At 46.3% G+C, this 20,125-nt stretch overlaps 1 protein-coding gene across 1 annotated transcript; it reads left to right on the forward strand.

Moving 5' to 3' along the window:
- The first annotated feature begins 132 nt into the window (after positions 1–132).
- Positions 133–19,708, forward strand: zc3h7a (zinc finger CCCH-type containing 7A). Its single transcript, XM_064314923.1, has 21 exons — positions 133–286; positions 1,364–1,467; positions 2,243–2,282; positions 2,368–2,565; positions 5,119–5,277; positions 5,418–5,498; positions 7,786–7,839; positions 9,233–9,272; positions 9,397–9,737; positions 10,073–10,301; positions 10,825–10,850; positions 11,900–12,041; positions 12,314–12,431; positions 12,747–12,781; positions 12,934–12,953; positions 13,062–13,253; positions 13,496–13,596; positions 14,442–14,626; positions 15,100–15,173; positions 19,083–19,219; positions 19,489–19,708. The coding sequence occupies exons 2-21, from the start codon at positions 1,400–1,402 to the stop codon at positions 19,691–19,693; spliced, it is 2,445 nt and encodes an 814-aa protein (XP_064170993.1). The 5' UTR covers positions 133–286; positions 1,364–1,399; the 3' UTR covers positions 19,694–19,708.
- Positions 19,709–20,125: the final 417 nt, after the last annotated feature.

The following is a 20,125-nucleotide window of genomic DNA, read 5'->3' on the forward strand; positions in this document are numbered from 1 at the left end:
CGAGCAGGCTACACGGGTTGTGTTTTCATGTGGAAACTGGCCGTTTTGAGAAGGAGAGGGCCGCTGATTCTCTGCCTGGTGCAGTGATTGGTGAAGTTCGGAGGTGGTCGATAGGGAGCAGCACTCTCTTCACTTTTAGACCAGGACACTTTTTCGGAGGGGAACAAAAAAAATCGGCGGCGGTGTGTAGATGAGTGTCGTTTTGCCCTAGTACCAACAGCACAGGGTTGACTAGTAGGCTGTTTAACGTTACCCAGAGCATCTGCTGACCAAGTATTTTAAAAGGGTAAGTCTGCGACAGAGCTGGGGTGGTTCCAATGCTCTGAAGGTTTACTGTTTAACACCTTGTCTTGAAATGTGTTTTTAGCATGTTAAAATCGCTTTGCTAGTGTTAGCCATATAAACTTTACAGGCCGACCCTGCTAGCGTTAGCTAACTAGCTACTATACTGCTGACGAGTTTTTACATATCACAAATATACAGGTTTGTTCGCGTGTTTTCTCGCATTCCGGCGATATAACTTATCTGACTTTCCTGCCTGCTTGAGCCGTGTGGATATGTAGCTCGCTGGCTTTAATGTACCATTCTGCTACAATCAGCAACATGCTATAGCCAGCTGTGAAAGCGCATTTCCGCTCCACTTATGCGCCAAACGTCTGCCTGAATGGCATTGCGTACTAGCTACAAATAGGTAGTGCAATAAACAGCAGCCTTTATGTATTGAAATGGCGGAACAGTGTTGCTAAGTTAGCTACTCCTCATACTGCAGTTATAGAGACAATTATTTCGCCTCTGACAGTTGATAGTAAGGGCCAGGCAAGTTCGGTACCTTCCTAGCCACATAGCCTTGCTAATCGTATAGCATAACTACCTATAATACCTGGCTATCGATACTCATGTCTAGCTAGTCCAACCATATCGTAGCCAAGGTAGCCACCGGAATCTGCGTAAACGCCACATCACAGAGATGCGGCAAGGTTAACGAGCCTACTAGATAACTTAATATTTTAAGGTGTAGCTAAACTAGCTAGCTTGTAAAATTAATTGCCAAACGTGTTGAGTGCCGTTTGAAAGCTCTGTTCGTATAATTGAAAAAGCCTGGCGAAACGATCCACCATTCTACTTCCTTGTACAAATAGTGTCCATGCAAGCTGATATTACCAATAACGTTACTTAATCTATACCCAGCTAATGTTAGCTAACATTTTTCCATGTATGGGACGGGGTATGGTAGTTTGATAGTGGCAGTATGGACCGGGACAGTGCAGGTGCTTATTCTGGTACCCGAGTCCCTGTCCCTGTTCCTGGGCGCTACTTCCGTGGAGGTGACGTGCGCGCATTCCGGGCCTTCATGCGTTTTTAGGTGCGGAGCGATCCGGGACCGGCGGCGCATGGAAGCATGTCTAGCATGTCTCAAGACCGAAGCAGCCGCTGGACGGACATACAGAAAGGACTGCAGTTCATACAGTGAGTTCCGATGAGACCTGGAGCCCCCACGGTCTTGCTCAGACTCCGGAGGGAGCCGCGTTTACCTCCGCATCTCGGCTGTTCCCAAGAAACTATCAACACATTACTTGTCAGGGGGGACCTGTAATTGTTTTTGTGCAGATAATAGTTTTAATAGAATTTTTATAGCCAGAACTCTCGTGCAGTTTTAATTGTGTGCATTATATTACATTACTGCTTAATGTACTGTGTATGTTTGTGATTCTTACATTGCCAGCGATTAATAAATAGACCTAAACATGGTTAGCAGTAGTACTTGTTGCTTTTCATGTTTTTGTTCATCCTAAATCAAAATAGCTTCACATTTTTACATTCAGGGGTGAATGATTAATATGAGGGCTGTGTAAGTTGTCAAGAGGCTGCAGAATCATTGACAGGACATTTGTTTTTGCAAAAGGTTAAGAATGAGTAATGATGATTACTAATGTCTTTAGTGAGGCAGGTTTTGCCTTACATTGGCCCTAACCCCAAGTGATGTACAAGCAAGACTGGAAGATTCTGACCTGCTTCACATAAGACTTACAGTAAATCTAGCTTTATTAAAAATCATGCGCCACATATTCCATATTCCAGCACTGTATATACAGTACACATGAATTAATGTTCTGTTGAAGTTAGTTTCCTGTTCTGTTGTGCTGGACATGCATGTTGTCCTCCATCTTTAAAATTGAGCTGTGTTCTGTATGTGAAGCGCACTTCGAAATCGTAAGTGCGCACCTGTTTTGTTTCGGAACAGGTCTACCCTGCCCTTTCCTGGAACTCAGGAGGAGTATGAGGTAAGCGCGCTTCGGCTGAGGTCTAGCTCCGGGGATGAGGTTTGGCATAGGCCTCTCGGCCCTTACGCTCCCTCTGCTCTTACAGGTGTTCCTCCGGGACCTGGTGTGGAAGCTGTTTGGGGAGGGAAATGACATCTATAGCGAGGGCGAGTGGGCGCGCTCAGTGGAGCTGTACACCGAGGCCTTGAGCATCGCCGAGTACGCCGACTCCGAAGACATCAGCATCTCCAACACGGTGCTGGAGAAGCTGCACGCTAATCGCGCCGCTGCCTATTTAAACATGGTAAGTATAACATGGGAGGGGGGGGGGGGGTTTACGTTAATTTGGCGGTTCAGTGTTAAATTGATTGTCGTCTGTGAATGTTAAAGAGGAAACATTGATTCTGATTTTGACTTTTTACATGAGGCTGTTAAATCGCAAAGACAGTCACTTCACAAAAATACTTGAATCTTTCTTGAGGGTAAAATGGAGAAATGGACACCTTATGTGTATGTTTCTTGTTTTAAATGCATTCAAAATATATTTTGTACAGCTGGATATTACTGAAATAATTCAGGTGAAGTATGCTCATGGTAGTGCCCCACCTTGGAATCAGACCTGTGACCCTGGATCTGCAAGCCCTGTTCCCTCAGTGCTGTACTGCACGAGCACCTTTCAGCTCTCTCATTGACACTGAGAAAGCGAAGTGCATTTAATGACATCATTTTTAAGTGGCAGGCGTGCCTGTGTGGGGGTATGGCTGCTTGCCTGATTCAATTGAATGTGCTTTGTTGTGATTGAATGTCAAAGCCATTTCTGTTTGCTCTGACCAAGCAGCCAAACCCATACTGTATTTCTGAAGTTTACTTTCTGGTCTTGTTGATAGGTGTTTCTCACTGGCATCACTGCGCTTGGCTCCAGTATAGCTGTTTCAGCTAGGGTTGGGCCGATGTAAAAATTCAACCGATTTGATATTAAGCCAAATACCTGACCGGACCGGAAATACCGAATTTTACCACTAGGCGTCGCACGTGACTCAGCCGCTCCCGAGTGGAACATAATGAGAGTGTAGTTGGTAGTTCTATTTGGACCATTGTTATGCAAAAACTCTGGTTGGTAGTTCTATTTGCACTGTTTTTAAGCAAAAACCTCTGGTCGTTAATTCTATGAAAACAATGATGCTATCAAGAAAAAATAGTTCCTTCTCGTTTTATACCATACAATTAGCACCAATTTTGGTGATTTTGTCATTACATTATGTAATAAAACTGCATGAAACCATAAGTCAATCAAATTAATCTCCCTAGCACTGTCTTGCTTTTTAAATGGTGTGGTCGTGCAGTGTATACATAACGTCTTTCTAAGACCCTCTGAAACCGGTTTTGAATGCCAGCTAGCTTTATGTTCGCGGTCACTTGTCACCTAGCCAATATTAAAATTCTTGGTTTTAGGTCAGAATGGTCTCATGGCATGCTTGTTATCCTGGCTAGCTAGCTAACTAACTATTGAATTGTATTCAAAACAGCGGTTACTATAAACGCAATCGTTCACAAACATGCGGATGAAAATGCGTAACACCTACTCTACTGTCCAAATAAGGGACGATTCCGATCTGTAAAGCTAGCAACAGTAACTAGAAATGTGATTCAACGTTGCCATCAATTGTGAAATTGGACATTGAAAACGGGAGGGGATATAACGACAATTCAAATGCGAAAGTTGCTGTTTAAACTGCTTTAGAATGCTGGATTTTGTAGCACATTGGTTTTAGAACCGCTAAAAGGCCAAGGTGTCCCTTTACTGAGAAATAATTCCCACCCTTGGACCAATCAGGATCGAGTATTCAGCCAAGCCGTTGTATAATGAAATTGGATCTCCTTGTTGCCGGCCTCAGCACTAAATTGCACACGGCCTGTCAATCTTTTTTTTTTTTTTGGGCACTCAGACACTAGTGGCTCCGTTTATGAACAAACATAATATTATGTTAATCACATTGTCATATTGTTTATTAGTAATGCAATACAGGTTTGATTTAGCGCCGTCGGCACAGGTTGCTGATGTAGGCTACTTTTTAATTTGCCAGTAGGCTACGTCTCATAATGACAAATGCCGGTTCAGTCGGTTCACATAAAATCAAACCGGTTTAAGCTCGTACACCGGACCAGACCGGCAAAACCGGAAACCGACCCAACCCTAGTTTCAGCCACTTGCTTTAATGTCAAGGACAAAAATACGGTCAAAATACGAAGTCGATAATTTTTTTCCTCAAGAAAAAGTTGCAAAAGGTGTTTTTTCTTCATGTAATGTCTCCCCATATGCCTCTTTGTTACGTTGTTGTGCTATTTGGATAAACCGATAATATTTTGTGGACCAATCACAGACAGACTGAGTCACTATCTCACGCACTTAGTGGACGACTGGACTTCAAATCCCTACTGCGCAGTCTCTGGCTCCAATTTGTACAACATGGCGGTGCCCACAAACTACACTTCCTGGGCTTCAAAACCCTTTTCACCAAGCCCATGGAAAGTCAATGGGTGACATCACAGCAAATTTGTCCATATTCTTATACAGTTTATGGCTTTGACTCACCCAGGGCCAGCCAACCCTGTCCCATAGTGGTTCATCAGTGTTTGTGTGAAGGGATGCTGCCATATTTGGAAGCAGCCCCAGAATCCTCAGTAAAACCTCTCTGTTCTCTGTTTTTGTGTAGACTGAAATCTCAGGCAGACTAACCTTTGCTTTCATGAGGGTGGACGGATTCACAAACAGCACCAGGACTGTGTTCCTGAAGCTGACTGTTGTGGACTCCTTAGAGTGCATGGCTCATAGCACGTGTGTGTGTGTGTGTTTCAGGGTGTCCATGACCAGGCCCTGGAGGACTGCGATAAGGCCCTGCAGCTGAACGAGGGGAATCACAGAGCCCTGTACCGCAAGGCCCGGTCCCTGAAGGAGCTGGAGAGGCACAAGGAGGCGTACGAGGCTGTGGCCCAGTGCTCGCTGGCTGTACCTCAGGTACAGCTCCCCCCCCCCCCCCGCCCTTATTTCAGCTGATGTGTTTGTCCCAGTCACCCCCCCGCCTTTGGGAAGCCTGTGTGGTGCTTGTACTTCCTTTATTTTAGTGTTCCTTTTATAGTCTTTTGTTTCCCTTGCAGGATCCAAGTGTCATAAAACTGACTCAGGAGCTGGCTAAAATGTTGGGCCTAAAAATACGTAAAGCATACGTAAGGAGTAAGGTAAGCATTAACATTACCATTGTACCTTACCTGTGGTGTGATTGTTCTTTTTATTTAACATTCACCAGCCTGTGTCTTTGTCAGCACTGAGATAAATTTTGGTGTGGTTACTCTGCTACCCGATCGGTTGTATAATCAGTGGTTGCCATGTGATGCCAAAATCTCTAATTTGCAAAGTGTCATTTTGTAAGATGCTAATTCGAACCATCATAGGGACGAAAAGCTGACATTAAAGACTGGAGTATATATATTGTAAATGGTAAAATGGACTGCATTTATATAGCGCTTTTATCCAAAGCGCTTTACAATTGATGCCTCTCATTCACCAGTGCAGTTAGGGGTTAGGTGTCTTGCTCAGGGACACTTCGATACGGCCAGGGTGGGGATCGAACCCGCAACCCTCCGACTGCCAGACCACCGTTCTTATGGTGGTCTGGCAGAATATTCTAATGGGAGCATCAGAATATTCACAAAGGAGTGGAACAATGTATCAAATATATCCATGACCACAGCAAGTAAGTTACTATGGTTTACTCTCGCAATTATCTGACTCCAAATTAAATTAGAATTTAAAATTTGGTTTTAACTATACGTGGAGCTTGGAGTGGTTACACTCGACTCTGTCTTGTGCCATCATTCCTCAATATATGCTCCCGGGATCAGCACTATTGCTGAATCTCAGTTCAATGAAGCCTACAAGAGGGTAGAAGGCTGACCACCATAATACATGCATTCATTTTTGCATAGACAGTTATGAGCCCAGGACAGTGCGCATTTATCGGGCTCCTTAAGGCGAATTTGACTAGAACTGACGTATAACGCCCATGGGTCCTCTTAAGCCAAAAACTCCAGAACCAATACAACACCAATCCCGTTAGCGGGCAGATCGTGGTCGCCTATCTAACTTGAGGACCTCACTAAAGACTTTCGCTGTCCTAGACCCCTGATCAGTAGGTCTTAGTCAGAATTGTCCCCCTGAGTATTTAGTCAGAATTTTGGCTGAAAAGTATATAAAATGGATTAGAGTCATGAAGACCACGCAAGTTAAAAATAAGAAGAATTTATTAACAGGCAGGTAGGTCATTAGCTTAGAATTCACAATCAATTATAAAATATGAAATTTCTAGAACATATATACGGAGTAAAAAGTTCTTACCCAGCCTGTTCACACGGAACACAGCGTATGCGCAGTGTGGGAAGTCGATTACAATCTTCCCAGATTGCTCTGTCCCTTCTCCTTAAATGTCCAAACAGAGGTCATAAATCTCGGAACTGCAGCGGTCAAATTGGAATTTTGATTACCTTTTCCAGATGTCCTTCTGAGAGAATATTTTACCATTGCAGGTTTTTCTCCTAAGTTATTGAATAGATATGAAATCTATGTCCGCTGTTTATGAAATTAATATTACTGTACTCCCCACTCCGATGCGCTTCAAAAAACATCAGACATGACTCAGTCTGACTTGATACTGTCGCTCTTTGTCATGAAACCTCCCCTTTTCACTGTTTTACTAATCAAATGAATAGTTAAAACCCAGTCAGATCCCTGAATTCTGATTGGACCAATACCCACAATATACACCTTTAACCTAAGTTGGGTAAAGTATGTGTATTAATATAGATATTACATTTGTTCAGTATATTGTAATGATGTTACTCTAATACAATATATTCCATCAGACAAAACAATATCTTAATGATCACATAATGCAGAGTATTTGAATAAAATGTCCGGTTTCCTTTATACAGTGCTTCTGGAAAGAAAGATGTATTTTTCCAGCTCAGTGCATGGTTTCTGTGTGAGATCCCTTGTTTGGAGTAAAGGAAAAAGGAAGAGGTGTCCCGACTCACTTTTTCCTCATGAGGGTAATGTTTCACTGGCCAGGCAGTGACCTCTGCAAACATGGTTCTTGTCCTGAAAAAGGCGCCCTGGAGTTCAGGAGGTTGTAATCCATCTTGCAGGATCTTACAGGAGCCTCTGCCTTAATGGTTTTTATGACCTGCTTTAAAGGAAATTCCTCCCATACTGGCACGGTTTCTCAGACCCAGTTCCCATGCCTCTATGTTAAAGCTTTTCCCAGGTGTCCAGTCTTTCGGTCTGCCTTACACCCGCCATCGGCGTGAAGCCTTTTCCATAATGTGCTGCAGAGATGCGTGTCCTGAGACGGGCCTGCAGTGAAACGGTCGCGTTAGCTAAAACCGCCCGGCTCCGTTTAGTGCCCAGGGTTTCAGTTTGGGGTTTAGCCTGTGCTAAACGTGCTCACCTGTGTGTCTCTGCTCGTTGCAGCCTGCGCTGAATGTGCTGCAGGGCTCCGGCAGCTCGGGGGCGAGTAGCGATAAGGTGAGTCAGGGCCCCATTCTGCGGGTGCTCAAGTACGCTAACGCCATTGTGAGGCCCCGTGAGGGCTGCGGGCCTCTCCGGCCCGGGAAGGGCGCTGCAAGCTTTCAGCAGCCTGCCCCAGGACAGCTGGGATCGCTCCGGGCCCACAGATGCCGAACCCAGATACACACGTTTACACAAACACATGTTTGTTAGGGCCGCATTTTTCTGCTTCTCCGTGTCACGTTTGAATGTCAGAGATGTAGACAGGGCCCGGGCGGGGGGGGGGGACAGGGGGGTCGGGCAGTTTGATGGGAAAACCAAATCCCAATGGTAAACCCCCCCTCCCCCTCCACCCCATCGACCCCCTCACCCCCACTGCCCCCCCCCCTTTCCCGGGAGGGTATGACTCTATCCAATCAAATTCTCTGTTTTTAATAGCTGGAGACAAGGAGGCGAAGAAAGCAAGTGCTGTTCTGTCAGAGGCGTTTCAGTTAAAAGTTACTACAGGAATGATTGGTTTTGGTTTTTTTTGGAGGCCTTTTTTTGCGCGAGTTGCACGACGGTTGACCTTTCACCCGTCGGCTGCACGGCTGTTTACTGGCCTGCCAATCATTCATCACAGAAGAGCTCAGCATGTCAGACCCCCCCCCCCCCCCCCAGCTCTCATCTGCAGAAATTACACCCCTAAAGTGAAAAGCAACTTATTTCCCTGGTTATACTTTTAAAGGAGTCATTGTTAGGGGTGTAACGATGCATCAGTCCGGATTGATACAGCATGCGACAACCAATCAAATTGTTATGAATCATAGCAAAATATTAATTTGAATGTTCATAACCTTACAGCGCTTTGCTGTCTAGCAATGTGCTGTCAATAAGCTTTTACGCTCTCCACCTCATTGTGGTTATTTGTATACACTGTAGCAGGGTAGTGTTAGGTGGATCATATATATTGATCTTTTCTCACTATATCGGACCATTTTGTATCGTATCGAAATTAGTGATATTGCCAAATATCGAACCGCTGCCACTAGAATCAAAATCATATCCTGTTGTGGTGAAGCCTGAGGTTTACACCCATAGTAATTATGCATCTATCTTGTGGTTTAATGCACATTTTAAATGCACAGAATCCCACACTTCATCTCCCAACACTGTACATTAACCACCTTATTCTGAATGCACCCACACCTACGCACACACACACATACACCAACACACACACACACCAACACCAACATGCGCATGCGTGCACACACACACACACACAAACACACACACCCTGCAGCCAAAGGAGGTCTCCCCCTTCTGAGTTCCCCCCTTCCCCCCGGTTGGTGTTGTGGGGCTTTATGTTGGGGTCCCAGGTTACATCAGAAATGTTGGATCTAATGGTTATTCCTGTGTTGTTTCACAGTGTTGTCAAGGGTCTGAATCCGTGGAGGATATTGAGATGGGTGAGTGATCCTGTCAGTGTGTGTGTGAGGTGTTGTGCGTGCGGTACGTGAGGTCCTGTGTGCGGTGCTGTGGCCCTGGCCGAGCCGCGGCTGGCCCGGCTGCTGACTCGCTGTGTCGTTGAAGCGCCGCAGCCCACGCAGGAGATGGGCGGAGCCCCGCCGGGTCCCGGCCCCGCCCCTCGCCCCCTCGCCGGCGAGAAGCCCGAGTGCGAGTCGGCGCCGGTCAGCGCCATGTCCTCCGTCTCCCCCATCGAGGTCCACAACCCCGAGAAGCCCCCGATGCCCGTGGCCGCGCCCCTGACCGTCCCCGTCGCCACGCCCATGGCCACGCCCCCGCTGGTGAACGGGGCCAGGGCTAACGAGTCGTACCCTGTCCCGGAGTCCCGCCTGGACTACGACACCGAAATCATCGGGGACGATCTGGACGAGCTGCTGGACAGGGCGGGCCCTGCTGAGCCTCCTATGGTGAGTCACGTGATGTCACAATGTCCTCGGTTATAATAGCAGATTACACTGCATTATATTATGTTCAGTTGCATTATGCTTTGAATTGTTATATTACGTTATTGTACAATACTCGCACTCTGTTCTTGTGAAGCGGACTCAGACGCATTGTGCAGGTGGTGTTTAGCTGCGATGGGGTTCCTCCTGCAGCGATTTGACCGTGTTGGGGGATCTTAGCGGCGATTTGACCGTGTTGGGGGATCTTAGCGGCGATTTGACCGTGTTGGGGGCTGTTGGCTGCACTGCGGTTCCTCCTGCAGCAGTTTGACCGGGTTGGGGGCTCTGCTCTGTTTCAGGCCGTTCCCGCTCTGAAGGGACCCGTCCCACTTCCTGCCAGCATCCCCAGCAGCAGCCCCACCGCCCTGCACATGCCCTCCCTCCACACCAGCCATTCTTTCATCCCCGTGCCCCCTGTCAACCTGCCCCCCCTTTATCACCAAGCGGGGTACTCGGCGCTGGGGCTGGACTCCTACTCCTCCCCCCTGGATTCGCTGGACAGCCTGTCCATATCCGAATCCGAGGCAGGTACGTACGGCCCTCTCAGCACAGACGAGGTAAACGGGACGCAAGCACAGGAGATTCTCATGGGGAATTCTGCACTCTTCTGTTCTCACTCTTATAGTTTATTTTGTTAAGGGAAGCCACAGGTTGTGTTCATTTTTTAAACCACACTGATTTCTGGGTTCCTCTGTTAAAACCTTTCCTTTGCTCTGGCTCCTGTGTCTGTGCGTCAGAGCTGGCTGATTGTTATCATGACCATGTTCTGTCAGTGATTATTTCCTGTAATATGTTTTATACGCAATGTGGAGAAATTGCAAGCACTTTGCAAGCACTTTGCATTTTATCATACGTCAAAATAATATTGTAGTTTCGTATTATGAATCTTACTTGAATTAAATAAGCAGAACTTTTGGAAGTTATCTTCTGTACCTTGTGTTATATTTGTTATTTAATTTGGAATACGCATGTTTAATCACTAATTTTGATGTGTCTGACATCCTTTTGTCTTTCAAATACAACTTGACAACATTTCCACCTAAAATTCCAGTGTACGGCCAGGCTTCCTTTATGCCAGTAAGTTTTATTTTAGTTTTTTTTATCTGAATGATAATGATAAAAGATAGCTGAATGATGTAGCTGTGAAGTTACGTTGGCGTCATAGCATTGGTTGATCAGTATGTTTTAAGTTTTCATTGCATTTTTTGTCAGTAGTTGTGAAATTTGCATTGTGTTTCTCAGTGTGTGTGAAGTTAGCATCGTGTTTCTTGGTGTGTGTGGAGTTAGCATTGTGTTTCTCAGTGTGTGTGAAGTTAGCATCGTGTTTCTCAGTGTGTGTAAAGTTAGCATTGTGTTTGTCAGTGTGTGTGAAGTTAGCATCGTGTTTGTCAGTGTGTGTGAAGTTAGCATCGTGTTTGTCAGTGTGTGTGAAGTTAGCATCGTGTTTGTCAGTGTGTGTGAAGTTAGCATCGTGTTTCTCAATATAGTCAGCATTGTGTTTCTCAGTGCATGTGAAGTTAGCATCTTGTTTCTCAGTGTGTGAAGTTAGCATTGTGTTTGTCAGTGTGTGTGAAGTTAGCATCGTGTTTCTCAGTGTGTGAAGTTAGCATTGTGTTTGTCAGTGTGTGTGAAGTTAGCATCGTGTTTGTCAGTGTGTGTGAAGTTAGCATCCTGTTTCTAAGTGTGTGTAAAGTTAGCATCGTGTTTGTCAGTGCGTGTGAAGTTAGCATCGTGTTTCTCAATATAGTCAGCATTGTGTTTCTCAGTGCATGTGAAGTTAGCATTGTGTTTCTCAGTGCATGTGAAGTTAGCATCTTGTTTCTCAGTGTGCGTGAAGTTAGCATCGTGTTTCTCAGTGTGTGTGAAGTTAGCATCGTGTTTGTCAGTGTGTGTGAAGTTAGCATTGTGTTTGTCAGTGTGTGTGTGAAGTTAGCATCGTGTTTGTCAGTGTGTGTGAAGTTAGCATCGTGTTTGTCAGTGTGTGTGAAGTTAGCATCGTGTTTCTCAATATAGTCAGCATTGTGTTTGTCAGTGTGTATGAAGTTAGCATCGTGTTTCTCAGTGTGTGTAAAGTCAGCATCGTGTTTCTCAGTGTGTGTGAAGCTAACCTTGCGCCTGTTTGTCAGGTTGTTGGGGTTGGTGACGGGGCTCAGGGCCCCCCCGTGGGGATGGGCTTCATCGTGTCGGAGGGAGTGGACCTGGCCAAAAATCCTCTGGCCGACACGCATGAATTTAAACAGGCCTGCAGCGGCTGCTTCATAAAAACCGGTAAGGAAACGAGTCCACGTTTCTCACTGCTGTGCACTGACCTGAGGTGTGGGGCTGGCTTCAGATGCAATCCCAACAGTATTCACTACGTACATACAGTATAATGCAATGTAATGTATTCCAAATTGCAGTTACGCATATATCAGCACTGTCTCTCTCAGGGCTTGAATATGCCTGATTCTGGACATGTTTAGTGGGCCACTGGTGTCTTAGCGGGGACGTGAGTTTCACCCTCTCGTACTCCATGCTTAGTGCCACTTCTCTCCCGTCAGGTACCGGTCTGTTGGATTATACTTTATATGCAGATGATCACAAATGTAAGAAGGACATCCTGCTGGGACGAATCAAGCTTTCAGAGGACCGTCAAGCCAAAGGCAATAACCAATACGAGTTTACATCGTAAAGGTCATACTAACCGATAGTAGACCGTATTACACCTGTAAGGTCAGTACTAAGTACCATATGTAGAGCAGTATTACACCTTGGGTCAGAAAGTCATGTAAGCGTATAACCTGAAGTCATACTAAGTACCGATATGTAGAGCAGTATTACATCTGTGAAGGTCAGTACTAAGTACTGATATGTAGAGCAGTATTACACCTGGGAAGGTCAGTACTAAGTACCGTTATGTAGAGCAGTATTACACCTGTGAAGGTCAGTACTATGTACCGATATGTAGAGCTGTATTACACCTGTGAAGGTCAGTACTAAGTACCATTATGTAGAGCAATATTACATCTGTGAAGGTCAGTACTAAGTACTGATATGTAGAGCAGTATTACACCTGTGAAGGTCAGTACTAAGTACCGATATATGTCGAGCAGTATTACACGTGTAAAGGTCAGAACTGTAAAGGTGTCTAGTACTGATATGTGAGCAGTATCCTTGTAAGGTCGATTAGTGTATTGTGGTGTATTACTGTAATGCAATGTGTGTGTATGTGTTGTACTGTTATGTTTGTGGTGTGTTTTGTATGTATGCTGCGTGGTGTCGTGTGGTTGTGTCCTGCAATGTGAGCAGGAGGTGTGTAGGTACCACGGCCATTGCACGTTCGCTTACTGCCAGGAGGAGATTGACGTTTGGACTCGGGAGCGAAAAGGGGTCATCTGCAGGGACCTGCTGTTTGACCCGTTCGGTGCCAACGGAAAGGTCAACCTGACCGTCCCCAAGATCTTACAAGAGAATCATGGGATGTTTGAGTTCCTGTGTGGGGTACGTGGAGCACTGCAAACCCACACTGCACTCTGCAAGCGGTCTGAAGGGCACACTGCAAACACACACTGCACTCTGCACACTGCACACTGCACACTGCAAGTGCACACTGCAAACACACACCACTCTGCACACTGCTAGGCATCTGCACACAGGTAGACTTTCACCCAGTACTCCCTGTTGTGATCTTGCAGGTGGGTGGGACAGTGCTGTCGTAATGTGGGTAATCTGCTTGCTTGCAGGAGTGTTTCGACCACAAACCCAGGATCATCAGTAAGAGGAATAAGGAGAGCCCCACCCTCTGCTCGCACTCCGTCTCAAAGCACAACTTCGAAGACTCCAAGTAAGGCGGCCGAACAAAGGCTGTTACAGCTCTGCCCTGCCTCAGGGTGACCTGCACAACGCACTCCTTAAATGCCCTTTCCCAAAGCAGCAGGCCATGCTAATGATGGATTATTGGGCCATGCTAATTGCCGGTTAGCAGGTCGTGCTAACTGCTGGTTATCGGGCCATGCTAAATGCGGGTTAGCAGGTCGTGCTAACTGCTGGTTATCGGGCCATGCTAAATGCGAGTTAGCAGGTCATGCTAACAGCGGGTGAGCGGATTGTGCTAACTGCTGGTTATCGGGCCATGCTAAATGCGGGTTAGCAGGTCATGCTAACAGCGGGTGAGCGGATTGTGCTAACTGCTGGTTATCGGGCCATGCTAAATGCGGGTTAGCAGGTTGTGCTAACGGCGGGTGAGCGGGTCGTGCTAAATGTGGGTTATTGGGCCGTGCTAAATGCGGGTTATTGGGCCATGCTAAATGCGGGTTAGCAGGTCGTGCTAATGGTGGGTGAGCGGGTCGTGCTAAATGCGGGTTATTGGGCCATGCTAAATGCGGGTTAGCAGGTCGTGCTAACGGCGGGTGAGCGGGTCGAGCTAAATGCGGGTTAGCAGGTCGTGCTAACAGCGGGTGAGCGGGTCGTGCTCACCCCACTGAACGCATCACAAAAGCAACCTGGGTTAACACCTGCCTTGGCACAGCCGGCTGAGGAGGGGGATCAGGAGGGCTGATAGTGGGGAGGCCCTGACACATGGTAGGGGCTAACCGGCCGTTTTCACGGCCAGCGCACCCGGAATTACCCCCCCTCCCCCACTGTACCTGTGAGGTGTGACCCTCAACCTGCCCCCCCCCCCCCCCCCAGGTGCCTCGTCCACGTCCTGCGGGACACCACGCTCCGCTACTCTAAGATCCGGGCCTACCTGCCCCTGCAGTGCCAGCTGGACCTGTGTCGGCACGAGGTTCGATACGGCTGCGTGCGGGAGGACAACTGCTTCTACGCCCACAGCCTCATCGAGCTCAAAGTGTGGATGATGCAGCACGAACTGGGTGAGCCTCCCTGGGGGTCCTCCGCTCCTCCCCCCACGTATCCCAGAGTTCCCCCCGCAGACACCACTCAGCTGCCCCAGGCCTTAGCTGGAGCTTGTGGCATAGAAAGACAGCTGCACACACGCAGCAGATAAGACTGTGCACACTGCTTGTGTCTGATTAGATCTGTGCCCTGGGGTAATGTTTAAATATGCCTGGGCTTCTTCCAGAAAGTGGGATGTTAATGCCAAGCTAAAAGGCACTAAATTACGTCTGGAAGGTGCAGTAGTGGCACTGTAGGTTTTCCGAGATAAGATTTTTTGGCCTTGAATGTGTAAGGAATTGCAGAGGGTGAATCGGGTAACAAGATTGTTGGGGTTTACAGTTTTACAGCTGGAAGGCTGCATGGAGATGCGCTGACATCACATCCGCAGTGTTTTTAAGGCAACAGTATTTATGATGATCCCTGTGATTCCCTCCTTATGTCCTCGTAGGTATTACGCACGAGAGCATCGTTCTGGAGTCGCGAAAGTACTGGAGCGCAGTAGCCTCTTCTCAAGGCGTTGAGGTAATTTCACGACCCCGATTTCTGAAAGTGTTGATGTGAAATGTCCGTTCGTATGTTTGTGTTGTGTGTGGTTGTGTATTCATTGCTCCGGAGCATGCAGATTGTAAATGCGTGCGGTGGTTGGATGTGGTAGCCCACGTATACTCTGGTACGCCTGCATTTCTGCATACATACAGGCCGACTGCATTCAATCCCTTGAGCAGGCTTACCTCACTTATGTCTTACATTGCTTTACAACCTCTTTCTACAACCTTCACCTAGCTGACGCCTGTGTGTTACACGAATGTGACATAATGCAACATAAATGTACAGTGTTGTGATAAGTATTCATCAGTTACATGTAGCCTATCAAAGCTTTAATGTAATAAATGAATTAAAGATTTTTTGTAACCTGTAAGATTGAATTACCTTACTTTTTGTGAACCTTTTAAGACTATTAGGTGAAGCCCCTCTATGCTAGTTTTTACCCCAACCTCGTTGTTTAAATGTAACATTTTACTCCCGGTACTTTTGGTCAATTTGCTAGTGAATGATATGTCCCAGAAGTTTCATTATGGTGTGTAATTGTTATTGGTATGTCGGTGGTTTGCATGAAAAATTATGAATCTAGTTCTAGCAATATTTTCAGAATTGAGCCAAATAAGAAAATTATGTCCTCGATCTCCCCTACACTAATGTCTATACTGGCAAGAGAAAGCCAGAGATTTGAGACTGGCTAACATGGCTGAAAATGCTAGTCCTGATCATTTATTCTTTTGTGTGGTTGCTTTGAAAATTTGTTCCAGTTAGCTGCATCACAGGGATTGACCCTGTAGTGTTATAAACACCTCACAGCTAGACCAGTGGGGGTTTGTAGCTGGAGGGGAAGGCACAGCGTGTTTTCCCTTGGCTGGTGTGAGTCAAAATCAGATGTTATTTATTTTTCCTCTGTTCGTAAGAATGCACTCGATCCGTCACCACGGGTCAGATATGAATGCGCTGTTCCATATCCCGCTTAAGACTGGCCTGAAACGGACCAGTAACATTCTTGTTACTCTCCGTTCGCACACGGGGCTATGTTGTCATCAGAGATACATCTGATCTGTCGCCGGACTGTCAATATTCCAGTGGGAGCATCAGAATACTCACAAATGAGCGGAACAACACATCAAATATATCCATGACCACAGCAAGTAGCGTAACAGTTACTATGGTTTACTCTCGTAATTATCTGATTCCAAATGAAATTAGAATTTAAAATTTGGTTTTAACCATACGTGGAGCTTGGAGTGGTTACACTCGACTCTATCTTGTGCCATCATTCCTCAATATATGCTCCCGGGATCAGCACTATTGCTGAATCTCAGTTCGGTGAAGCCTACAGAGGGTAGAAGGCTGACCACCATAATACATGCATTCATTTTTGCATAGGCAGTTATGAGCCCAGGACAGTGCGCATTTATCGGGCTCCTTAAGGCGAATTTGACAAGAACCGGTGTATAACGCCCATGGGTCCTCCTAAGCCAAAACACCAGAACCAACACAACACCAATCCCGTTAGCGGGCAGATCGTGGTCACCAATCTAACTTGAGGACCTCACTAAAGACGTTCGCTGCACTAGACCCCTGATCAGTAGGTCTTAGGCAGAATTGTCCCCCTGAGTATTTAATCAGAATTTCGGCTGAAAAGAATATAAAATGGATTAGATTCATGAAGACCACGCAAGTTAAAGATAAGAATTTATTAACAGGCAGGTAGGTCATTAGCTTAAAATTCGCAGTCAATTATAAAATATGAAATTTCTAGAACATAAATACACAGTAAAAAGTTCTTACCCAGCCTGTTCAGCTACACACGGAACACAGAGTATGCGCAGTGTGGGAAGTCGATTACAATCTTCCCCGACAGGATTGTCTCCCTTCCTTTTAAACCAAATCACGCATTTGATCCAGGCAGCATTGCCATAAATTATTACATTACATTACAGGCATTTAGCAGACACTCTTATCCAGAGTGACGTACAACAAGTGCATCAGTTCAAGGTCAGAGGTGCAGAAAAACACACTAGAGTGAAGTAAAGATCGTAGTGCCAGAAGTGACCACATAGATCAGGACTCCAAACCTGTTGGGTAACCTGTTCAGCAAATAAACAAAACAAGTACAAAACTAGCACTGAAATCACATTTGCCTAATCAGAATCAAACAAAACAATCCTGCTAAATACAAAACTAACGAGATCGCATTAGCCTAACTAGGTACATTGAGCTAAACTAGAGGCTAGGGAGGGGTGGGGAGAGGTGCAGCCTGAAGAGATGAGTCTTTAGTCTGCGCTTGAAGGTAGTCAGATTCTCTGCTGTTCTGACCGCCACGGGAAGGTCATTCCACCAGCAAGGGGCCAGGACAGACAGCAGACGCGAACGGGAAGTACAGACACGAAGAGGGGGAGGTGCCAAGCGTCCAGGGGTGGCAGAACGGAGAGGTCTGGCTGGTGTGTAGGGTCTGATGTTCCTCTGGATGTACCCTGGTGCTGACCCCTTAGCCGCCTGGTATGCAAGCACCAAAGTCTTAAATTTAATGCGAGCCATAACAGGCAGCCAGTGGAAGTCAGTGAGCAGGGGGGTGACATGGGAATGTCTGGGGAGGTTGTAGACCAGACGAGCTGCAGCATTCTGGATGAGCTGGAGGCCCCCACCGTTTGGAGGCTGTTGTAAAAACAATTAGTGGGGGGATGGGAAAAGGAGATGATTACCAGAGAGGACATTCCATTGTGATAGTTTTTCCCCTCTGTTTCTGAAACTATGCTTTATTAAATTTTATTTGGTATGAAACATATTTCATTCAATTTCTTGAATTTCCCTGAATACGTCCATACAAAACATGTTAAGGGGATGTAATATTATGGTGCAGTTGTCATGAAAATACCCTTTTGTTGAACCATTTTACATGCAATCCATGTTATTAATACATAAGGTATAATACAGCAATATAATGAAAACGTGCATGGTTTATAAGGTTTTACGGGGTTTGTCAATATTATAAACAGACGGTTTAGAGTCCAGATCCAGGAAAGAAACAAAAAGTATAATGACAGAGGGGCCCACATAAGGGCACTGTGGTACTGTCAAGAGTAGTTGCCCCACCATTTTGCCAGAGACCTGATGATCTTTTCACCCTTAATGACCACAAAACACAAACACCCACAACCATAGACAAAGAGACTAGTTCCCCTTATCTCAGTTTTGTCCAGATGGCAACATTCCAGAGAGCCAAAGGCCTGCTTATCACAAGGCTCTTGTTTTATCACAAGGCTCTCGGGTCCTTTGAGGTATAGGATGAGTCCCAGCCCCCAGGCTCGTTGAAATGTCAGCCTTTTCTGGGTCCCAGTTTGACTCCCCTCTACAGTGTTCAGCGATTTGGAGTAAGTGGTTCTTTGCCTGAATGTTTCGCCCCAAAATTCAGATTACGCCAGATCAGTTGGATGCCCTTCTCACATACTGCCTGTGGAAATTGTGGAGAGTTATTTATTAGCTGGTTTGTCTGTGTGCATTCATTTTTACATTTTTTCTTGCATTTATGTTTGTTTATTTATTTGTGTCATTTATTATTTTATTTTTCATTTACACATTTTTGGTCCGTAGTCCTCAGTGTCCAGACTGCCAATTTTTTCAACCCTCTTGCCTTTACTACTGGCATTATTGCGTTTTATTAGATGCCATTTTAAAGTGATGTAGAGAAATAGGTAGTGCATACTGAGCTAAAAGTGGAAATGAGTTCACGTGGTCACATCTGTAAGCCCTTGTAGATGTTCAGGTGAGCATGCTAGCCCGTTTGCGAAGGTAAGATCCAGGCTCAGTCTGCTCAAAGCTACACGTTGTCTGCGTGCCCTGATCTATGCAGCTAAAGTTTGTGTGACTGCTGTCTCCCCCCAGCCAGCCCCGAGTGTCGTTAAGAAGTTTGGACCCCCTAACCTGAAGATGCAGTTTGTGTGCGGACAGTGCTGGCGCAACGGGCAGGTCAGCGAACCGGACAAGAACAGGAAGTACTGCAACGCCAAAGCCCGACACCCGTGAGTGTCCGAGCCGTGTGGCATCTGAGCGCGCTCAGAAGGCCTGTCGCCTTCTCACTGTCACTGGGGTGCAAATAGAAGCTGCTAATGTTGGGTCTGCCTTCAGAGCTCCTCCCCTAATCTCAGAACTCCTCCCCTAGTGTCTGCTTTCAGAGCTCCTCCCCTAATCTCAGAACTCCTCCCCTAGTGTCTGCTTTCAGAGCTCCTCCCCTAATCTCAGAACTCCTCCCCTAGTGTCTGCTTTTTGAGCGCCTCTCTCCTATGCACAGATGGGCTAAAGATAGGAGAGTTTTGTTGGTCAGCTCCCTGGAGCGCAAGAAGTGGACTACAATCCGCCCACTTCCCACGAAGAAACCCATACCTTCTCAGTTTGAGGTGAGTTTGAAACCCATACACATTCTGTTTGAGGTGCATTTTCCCATACACACTCAGTTTGGGATGTGTGCTGTATGCTATCTGCTTTATACTATCTGATGTGTGCTGAATGCTATCTGATGTATGCTGTCTGATGTGTGCTGTGTGCTATCTGATGTATGCTGTATGCTCTATGCTATCTGATGTGTGCTGAATGCTGTCTGATGTATGCTGTCTGATGTGTGCTGTATGCTGGCTGCTCTATGCTATCTGATGTGTGCTGAATGCTGTCTGATGTATGCTGTCTGATGTGTGCTGTATGCTGGCTGCTCTATGCTGTCTGATGTGTGCTGTATGCTGGCTGCTCTATGCTGTCTGATGTGTGCTATCTGCTGTATGCTATCTGATGTGTGCTGTATGCTGGCTGCTCTATGCTGTCTGATGTGTAGTGTGTGCGGGCTGCTATATGCTGGCTGCTCTATGCTGTCTGATGTATGCTGGCTGCTCTATGCTGTCTGATGTGTAGTGTGTGCGGGCTGCTCTATGCTGTCT

The sequence above is a fragment of the Anguilla rostrata genome, chromosome 17 (assembly GCF_018555375.3).
Source record: "Anguilla rostrata isolate EN2019 chromosome 17, ASM1855537v3, whole genome shotgun sequence".
Lineage (NCBI taxonomy): Eukaryota > Metazoa > Chordata > Actinopteri > Anguilliformes > Anguillidae > Anguilla > Anguilla rostrata.

What these genes read in the sequence shown, in the direction of transcription:
- zc3h7a (XM_064314923.1), top strand. Translation starts at nt 1,400, where the DNA reads ATGTCTAGCATGTCTCAAGACCGAAGCAGCCGCTGGACGGACATACAG. An exon ending in GCTCGCTGGCTGTACCTCAG is followed by an intron (nt 5,278 to 5,417) that starts GTACAGCTCCCC and finishes TTTCCCTTGCAG; the next exon opens with GATCCAAGTGTCATAAAACT. An exon ending in GCCAGGCTTCCTTTATGCCA is followed by an intron (nt 10,851 to 11,899) that starts GTAAGTTTTATT and finishes CCTGTTTGTCAG; the next exon opens with GTTGTTGGGGTTGGTGACGG.